This window comes from Osmia bicornis, unplaced genomic scaffold, assembly GCF_907164935.1.
Source record: "Osmia bicornis bicornis unplaced genomic scaffold, iOsmBic2.1, whole genome shotgun sequence".
Classification (NCBI taxonomy): Eukaryota; Metazoa; Arthropoda; class Insecta; order Hymenoptera; family Megachilidae; genus Osmia; species Osmia bicornis.
The window spans coordinates 51,124-60,628 of NW_025791326.1; the positions used below are offsets into that span (position 1 = coordinate 51,124).

General features: G+C 43.7%; 1 protein-coding gene across 1 annotated transcript; it reads right to left on the reverse strand.

Annotated features, from left to right (window-relative positions):
- Positions 1-2,073: 2,073 nt before the first annotated feature.
- Positions 2,074-4,254, reverse strand: LOC123989029. The gene has a single exon (XM_046289746.1). It carries the CDS (start codon positions 4,252-4,254, stop codon positions 2,074-2,076), a length of 2,181 nt encoding a protein of 726 aa, XP_046145702.1.
- Between the last annotated feature and the right edge of the window lie 5,251 nt (positions 4,255-9,505).

The window sequence follows — 9,505 nt, forward strand, 5'->3', positions numbered from 1 at the left end:
TACCTTGTGAGTGATCGCAAAATGATTGCTGTAGTCGAATATGCTGGCTTATCTGATCTAATTGGCGTGACAGTTATTTCTGCGGTGTGGCTTGCGTGCGATTGATTTTCTCCAATTCCGATGATTTTGGTCGGCTGTTTTGTACGCAGGAGACGGAGTGTTTGGGCGAGATTCTCCGTGATAAGGGTTGCCACTGAACCTTGATCCAGAAGAGCTCGAGCCTTAACGCATCGACCCTGACTCGAGCGAATTTGAACGCGCGCTGTTGAAAGAAGAATACATGAGCCTTTTGGAGAATTTGACGCTACGTGAGTACTTATCTCAACTGCGTTTTCGGGAGATTCAGACTCAGCTTTCGATGTGGAAGGAATCGCGTCCTTTGAGCTCGGAAAATGTAAAAGTGTATTATGACGCTGATTACATTCTTTGCATAAGTGCTTGCTTTGGCACTGTGCTGAGGAGTGCTTAATTGAGAAGCAATTGACGCACCGTTTTTGTTTTCGTATAAAATGAAAGCGTTCGGAGACTGGTTGCGAAAGAAATTTCGGACATTGGTAGATTAAGTGAGTTTGTTGACACACCGGACAAGTAATTTTTTGAGATGTCACGGAATGGGTTGAAATCGATCTTGACTTAGATTGTTTACATTTTTCAACGTCGCTCGCTTTTTCGCGTTTTATATTAGGCATTGATTCGAGTGCGCGAATTCTTTTTCTTAAAAACGTGTCAAATTCCTCATACGTCGGAACGTCGGTAGCTTCACTAAGATGAAACTCCCAAGCCTTTCGCGATGCACGATCTAATTTTTGCGTTGCTAGAAAAACGATCATGTCATCCCACTTGTCGACCGGTCGGTTTAAATTTCTTAACATTTCGAGAGATATGTTTATTCCATCGCGCAACGCACTAAGGTCGTGACTGTTTTCGGCTGTTACAGACGGAATCGAAAATAACGTGTTCAAATGCGTTGAAATTAACCGTTGTTTGTTTTCGTAACGCGACGTTATGATCTTCCACGCAATGTCAAAGTTTTTGTCTGTTATAGGAAGGTGACTCACGGCGCGGCTTGCTTCACCCGTTAACGATGAATTCAAAAATTGAAGGCGGTCAATGTTTGATAAAGAATCATTATTTTTTACCAGCGAGGTGAAGCGGTCACGGAAGCTCTCCCATTCGGTGAAGGCGCCATCGAAGGTTGGCAATTGAATCTTTGGTAGATGAACCGTTGACTTCGACGTCGTTGAATTTGAATTTGCGTTGGCTGTTGTAGATTGCGGTGGAGGCGTGACCTTGGCGAGGACCTCCGCCATGTAGTCCAGAGCCTCTTGGTAACGTTCTTCGGATTCGATGAACAGGTTGTCGACGAAGTACGGGAGGCTGGACTTCGTCGCTTTGTCGGTGCATGCTGCTATCCTCGCATCCAGATCTTGGCTTTGGATGTATGCTTCTTTTAACATCGTCATACGGTTTTGAGTGGTCGCTGCGGTCATTTTTGTTTGACCGAGCTTTTTAAAATTGATAAGCGCACGATCAATAGATCGTAACGTTTGAGTTTGCTTGTACAGCAATTCTTCAAGGTTACTCATGGCCGTTAACGAGTTAAATGTCGATTACAGGTTGACGATTACCGATTTATCCTCGATCCCAATCCGGCTCGAAGGACCAAATTTGTTCTCGGCGAGTGTTGGATTTTTTGGAATGGCGTGGATTCCGTCTTTTCAAAGACGTAGGCGTCGAGGAGAAGAATAACGACACAGCTTGTGGTCACTAATTGTGTATCAATTGTATTTTGTACACAATGAGTCGAAATTAAACACTACAAAAATCACACTTGTGTGTTAATTGGGAATTACACGATTCACTGAATTCGCGGTGCAAGGCACTGAAGTGAATTTAAAAATGCTCGAAAATCGAGTAAAGAAAAGTTCTTGGTCGCTGTTGTCGCTTAGTAATCGCTCTCTGAATTGCTTTCGCTTCTAATGCCGAAACGGTTCGAATTTTTGACTTTTAATATTGGTGAGCGCTCGGATCGGTGGTTAAACAGCGCAACAGCGATTACATTTACTTACGGGATTATCGACCCGAGTTATCGACTGAGGTGGTCGTAAGTTTGAAGTGCGAAATTCGTACAATCTCGATGTACTGTGCCCGCAAGTCAGGCTGTTTCCCAAGCTTCCTTTCTAATGACCGCAATCTACGCTCAGCCTGATCCCTCGAATACCCTAGCTGTATGATATTTTCCTTAAACGGAATTCTGACTATATATCGATCATCCGTGTGACGCGTCGTTGTAGTCTGAAAATAATGCTCGCACGCGTCTGAGCCTACATTCTGAATGTCGCTGACTTCTTCTATTCTCCAGAACCGCTCTAATTGATTGTGTAATTGTGAGTTAGTCACCACGCAACAATTACTGACTGTTTCCTGATGACCTTGTGGCCAGGTTAATTTACCTCCGAGCACCCACCCAAGTTGGGTCTTCTGCCACACCAACTCCCTACCTGCTTGTTGTTGACCTATGCACAATAATCTCCAAAATAGACCCGCGCCTATGAGTAAATCTATTTTCCGACAATCTGCAAAGGCTGGATCTGCCAGTGCGCCATTAGGTGGCATAGGAATTCGCGATTGATCTAACGGAATGTTTGGCTGATCGGATGTGATGGTCTCGATTGACAAACATTCAATCCTTGCTTGAAAATTATTCACCCTTGAAAAGATTCTCAATCCTACTCGGCCCTTAATAGAATTTATTGCCTTCCCTAAACCTGAAACCCTTGTTTCTATCGGCGTTTCCCGTGCACCAACCTCCTGGCAATATTCTCTCGAAATTAGATGTACCTGCGATCCCGAATCTAACAGAACACGACACTCGCGTTTTATCCCTTGGTTGTCTTCTACGTACACTACGGCTGTGGATAGTACAGTGTATTCCGCGGACCTATTAGCCACGTTCGCGGCGGATAAAGGTCCACACCCTGATACCATCAATGCATTACTGGAGTCCGGAGTTTCGACCCCCTTAGCCGATGATGCTTCTGCCGACGGACCCGCAATATGCAGCAATGTGTGATGTAACTTATCGCAAATCTGGCATCGCTTCCTAGTGCAATTTTGAACTCTATGCCCGGTAGCCAAACAATTATAACACCGACCCGTTTTCTGTATGATTAGCCGTTTTTGTTTATGATCTAATTCCTTGAAAGGTTTACAAGTATACAATGGATGACTGTCTTGACATGCTGGGCATTGCATCGATGTGCTGATTACGTGCGTAGTTGAGCGAACCGCTCCACGAATACCTGCCTTCACTCGACAGTCGTTACCTTCCATTGTTCCCTGCATTTCACTTACTTCGAGAGTTTTTGACCTCTCTTCAATGAATTCTACAAAATGCTTAAACGTAAGTCGTTCAATGGATATGGCCAACCGGTCCCTCCATTCTCTGGACGTCACAACATCCAATTTCCGAACAAGCAGGGAAACTATTATAAAATCCCACGTTTCGACTGGTTCCCCTAGTGTCTTCAAAGTAGACAAATTATTGGACGCATCGTCAATGAAATTTTGCAACTCAGTCTTGGATCGTTTTTGGATCGAAGGTAGGTCCAAAAACGCATCCATATGATGTTTACGTAACGCTAATGGGTTTTGATACCGATTCTTCAAAGTTTCCCACGCTAATTTGTAATTTCCCTCTGAAATATTTAAAGCCTTTACTGCCCTTGCAGCGGAACCCTTTACTGCCGATTTCAGGTAGTGGTATTTTTGTACATCAGACAACGCGTTGTTCTGATGTACCAACGAATCGAATGTATCCCTAAATTCTAGCCACTCGCTAAATTTGCCATCGAAGGTTGGCAGATTAATGACAGGTAGTCGAATGGAACCCTGCGCATTATCCGTCACCGAGCTGGGAGCAGGGCTCACTGGAGATCGCGAAGCTTCACCACGAGGAGTCTCTACCCCTTTAATATATTCCTCCAGTTCTCCAATTACATCGAAATATATATTTTCAAATGATTCGCGCTCTCCTTCGTGCGCCGCTTCCAACTCGGTGTCAATTACAAGTAATTCGATTTTCTTCTGAACCGCGTTGAATTCTTTTAATAATTCGGTCCTCGATTCTAAACGCTTCCGACATGAAGCTAATGACGAATTGGTCGCGGATTCTTTACAAAATCGTTTGAAGCGGGTTAATGACGCCTTGATTATGCCACGCTCAGCTACAAGTGGTTTCAGTTGCGCTTCCATTTTGGAATTTTAATCAAATGTGCAAGTCAGAGGGTATCTTATTGGAAAGGACTTACGTTGACCAGGGTGTGATAGCCAACACTTGTATGCTTGGCCGTCGGACGCTGGAGCTGCTGGATGTCGCGGCTGCTAGATGCTGCGGCTGCTGGATGATGCGGCTGCTGGCTGCGGATGCTGGATGCAGTTCCGATTGTCGCCTCTCCGCTCCCCCTTGGACTAGTATCTCCAGCTCTCTCCGTAACTTCAAACGTTTTGGATCTGTAGCTACTGCGTGCTGCACCAATCTCACGTAACTGGTCTTGTGGCAGAAGAGATCCAAACAACAATGGATTACCCTTCACTGCACTTTTCCACTAATCACTTAATCCTGATAAAGTGTTACCGGTATCCGGCTCGAAGGACCAATGTTTAGAGTGATGCTTGACACACCCTTTGTGTCTGCTCACACTTCTGCGTATAGCACTTGTAAGTGCCCCGAATATGGTCTTGACGTGTGTAGTTCTCGAAGGACCACCCAAAGAAATAGACGGCTTTGGGTCCGTGATAAAACAACACCCTTTAGCAAAACAATAATTTATTTACTAACAAATTGAAGCTCTTATAACCTCCTGCCTGGTCATGAAGCGACATGTGCTTCCCGATATGTTATTTTGACTTGAAGCTAAGTGTGCTTCCCAGAAAGAGACTCGTCAATCTCGCACCGTGTCCAAAAACAATCTGCCTGGTCTAGGCCATTTTTGCTCCCACAACGCTGTGACTGTTCCCACTTCTTGAACACGTTGAGGGTGGGAACAAGGGGTGATTTTATGTGAGCGGGCCCGGGTGACGTTTCTGGAATTCCCCAAGGTCGCTTGCTGGTACCTGTGACCCTAACGGTTCACGCGGATCGAGAGAAAACCAACCACGTCTGCCCTGGCGAAAACTCCATCATTTATGACGCGGCTATTTGTTAACCTTTTGAAATGTACTAAAAACTCGACGATATTAGACCCGGATGTCCACTATCCTTCGAAATTGTACTTCTTCATTTACCTGCGTTTTCCATGTCCCTAAACTCTAAAAACGGCTGGCCGAGTGTCATAAATGATGTGAGCCGAACCTTCAACTATGGAATTTAGAAGAGTCTATCTGGATTGAATGGATTAATGAGTTTATATCATATGCGTATATTGCGTTTGTAATCCCTTTGCATATTTTAAGGGTGGGTTTGATTCTGATTCTGGTTTCTTGTTTCTTAGTTCTTAGCTCCTTAGTTCCTCTTGTAGTATCATGCATTGTTTCTAAGCTTTCGGGGGTTGTTTGGGCTCCCAGGCATTGTCAATTAATTGTAGACTATAAGATGTATCATATATCCTTTAGTAATTTAGATATGAATGACGTGTAACGACATTGGTTTATTGGTTTATTGGTTTATTGTTCGCCGTTCACTATTCACTATCCTTCTTCTTTTCTCATTTTTATTCTTGGTCACTTGACATGTTTCAGTGACTTCTTCTTCAATTGAGTGTTACGTTTTACGTTCCATGTTCCTATAATATTATTCACTGCTCTTTTGTAGCTCTTCGTACCCCCCCTCAGGATATTGTTTTGCATACTATGTTTAATTCAATTCTAGTGCAGCTGTGACAGTTGTGAATCTGTGTATTTTGAATACTTACGGTACTTTATGCAATCTTTTGTACATTAATTACCCTTTCTTAATTACAATTCTGATTCTGATTTTGATTCTGATTTGGAAAGTGTTAGTTCAGTATTGGTTAATACGGCTGGTGCTCAGGGAGGTATACGCTGCGGTAGTCCGTCCTGCATGATACAATGTCTTTATGGTTTTCTATACATACATATATGCGTTATGGTTCCTTAAATTCTTTGAATTTCTTGACCGTGGATCTCATATGACTTTTTTATAGGAGTGTCTGGCTTGGTTTAGCACCTATATGCCTTTTCTATTAATTGGTATTAAAGGGGGTTTAATGGAACTGCATCATTTAAACTGACTATGGTATGAGGAGTTTAATTAATTGTCTACATCGGTATACTTATTAAATTGATTATATTTGGAGTGTTTTCGTTACATATTATATATACACATATGTTCATAGTAATTTTGATCTATTGTAGTGTAGTTTAGTTTTCTTGTACGTTTATATTATGATTTAGTAGTAATATGGTTGTATGTGGGGTTTATTATTGATTAGTTTTCACCACGCGCTGTATTGCATCGACTTACCAGTATCAGTATTAATATTAATACCATACTTATCGGAGCGGTATTATAATCCAGTAACAATCTAATCTACTCATTTTATAACTATTTGAATTGTTTGATCTGCCTTATGGTTTATGCCGATTTAGGTATCATGTGCTCCCCATATTATATCAGATGGGTATTCTCTTCTCCTGTTATCCGTTAATTACACTCTACCTCCACTTCCATTGGCTGGAGTTAGGGCTTCCTACAAATATACTAGGATTATGTTACATTTTACATTTAATACTATGGTTAATTCCTGATGTTAACAGTTCTGTCTCTTCCTATTATTCTCATTATGAGGTATATGTTGCTACTTATCTTTATTGATGATTTGCTCGCAATAATTTCTAATCGTTTTTTATTGCCTTCATTTGATCATTGATTGTACTCCATCATGTTCGCTTGCCAACCACATTGAGGTTGTGGTCGCGTAAATGTTCCTGCAAGTAAATCTAAGTAACTTAATAGTTTCAATGAATGGTTTCAATTATTAGTATTACATTACGCTCGCCTATTTATTTTCTTCCCAGCTTACTTTCTGGTTATACCCTATATTCTATATTTTATACTGTACCTTATTTACCTTTACCTCTGATAATAATTAGTAGCATTCTGTTATTTTATGTTTGCTTCTCTTCTCTCATGGCAGGCTTGCTATTTGCTATCTGTCTGGCGATTCTATTTTACTTTACGGTTCACATCCTTGGTTTATTTCATCTCAAATTTATGGTTTATCTTGAGTTTAATTTTATGTGATTATATTGTGCGCTAGTGTTGAATGTTAAATATTCCTCTTCTGCTATTTGGCTGCTCGGCTGTATGTATGTATGTTTGACGTGTTAGGTTTTGGAGGTTTTGTTGGTCATTTGCTTATGTCCAGTTCACATATGCTCGCTTGCCTACTTGCGTGCAATACTACTTATGTTTACTTCACAGTTTCTCACGTTCTCATATTGCTTACTGTTTCTTTTACTGTTAACTATTCATTAACTGCTCTATTGCATTAGATGCATTAGATGCATATATATATTTATTTCCCGTTGTATTTGTGATTTGATTTAACCAGTTTTAGTATGTTTAGTATGTTTAGTATGCTGATTATGACAGCTGTTATTGAATGTATGGGCTCCTCTATTCTATTCATGGGCTTCATGTGCTTATTAATTCCTATTCATTATTCATTATTTATTTATTCATTCACTCATTCATTTATTCATTTATTTATTCATTTATTCTTTACTCATTATTCATTCATTATTTATCGTTGCATATTTGGGGCATTCGAAGCGCTACTCGAAGCGCTATGCTTGTCATGAGCGTGTGTGTGTGTGTGTAAAATATGTATGGGACAGGTCTTCGAGGATTGCAGCCTACCAAGATGTGGCACAGTCAACCGGGGAAAGGACTCGCCCCGGGCCCTGGCTGTGCTGAAGAGCAAGCCCTGTTAAAACAGGTGAACACATGGCGCGACCACCCGTTGAGCAGGAGCTCCGGTTCCTGGTCGTGACCGAAGAGAAAGCTCCTGACCTCGCTTTGCAGGCTGGTGAAGATATGGCGCGATCACCCGTTGAGCAGGAGCTCCGGTTCCTGATCGTAGCCGAAGAGGAAGCCCCGTCCTCGCATTGCAGGTGGGTGAAGACATGGCGCGATCACCCGTTGAGCAGGAGCTCCGGTTCCTGATCGTGGCCGAAGAGGAAGCCCCGTCCTCGCATTGCAGGTGGGTGAATACATGGCGCGATCACCCGTTGAGCAGGAGCTCCGGTTCCTGATCGTGGCCGAAGAGAAAGCTCCTGACCTCGCTTTGCAGGCTGGCGAAGACATGGCGCGATCACCCGTTGAGCAGGAGCTTCGGTTCCTGATTGTGGCCGAAGAGGAAGCCCCGTCCTCGCATTGCAGGTGGGTGAAGACATGGCGCGATCACCCGTTGAGCAGGAGCTCCGGTTCCTGATCGTGGCCGAAGAGGAAGCTCCTGTCCTCGCTGATGGCAGGCAAGCGAAGAAGTGGCGCGGTCACGCCGGGATGGTGTGATCCTGGAGGATGCCCCGGTGCCGATCGTTGCTGAAGAAAAATTCCTGCGTGTATTTCTCAGGCTTAAAATGTCCTTACCGCTAGATCGGAGGTGCAACGGCGTGGATCCGCAGATGCCCCATGTTACATGGCGTTTTTGCGGGAGGACGGAATAATGCGAAATGCATTGAATTGCCAAAACGCCGTTGTGGCTATACGTTTGTATTCTTTATATATCCCAAAGGATGAAAAGGTACTGCGGCCCACACAGGGGAGAGGTTTTCGTGGGTAGTATACCCAGCCACAGGACTGTTCCCTCTGGACTACCTGCACAAGGTCGCCCCTTCTGGGCTGGGACCTACACTTGGGCTAAACCCCACCCTTTGGGTCGGGTTGCCAGGTCGCCCCCTTCTGGGGATACGAGTCCCACACTGCCCGGGTCCCCTCTAGCCGAATAGTGCGAACAGGGGGTAGCCCGCGCGTGCATAAATGCATTTTCCTCTTCCATCAACCCCCCCCCCAAAAAAAAAAAAAAAGGTTGGAGTCTCGTGCTGGCTGCCGAGCTGGTCGGCGTGTCGTTTGAGGGTCCCGTGGCCTGCCAGGCATCTGGCGCTGCGGGGTTGCACCGTTCTTTGTTTCCTTGATTTTTCTTGATTTTCTACAACTTCTTCGGTTTTTCTTCGGTTTTGCAACATCAGTAATTCCTACGATTTCGCGATCTCTGCGGCCCTTGCTGTGCTTCGCGGCGCCTCACGACTATGTGGATACTAAGTGCTAGGTTATCTTCTTTGGTGCATGTGTATGCGCGTTCTTTTTGTATCTCCCCGTAATCTGTGCGGTTCTATAAGGGTTACGGAAGTGTACCAGTGATACGAGCTCGCTTCACTAATGTTTTACTGCAAGCGTGGAAAAGGAGGGAAAGAAAGGTTACGTGCACTGCTGCCATTGTTGATGCTGCCTTTTATCTGGACGGCTAATCAACCCTGATTT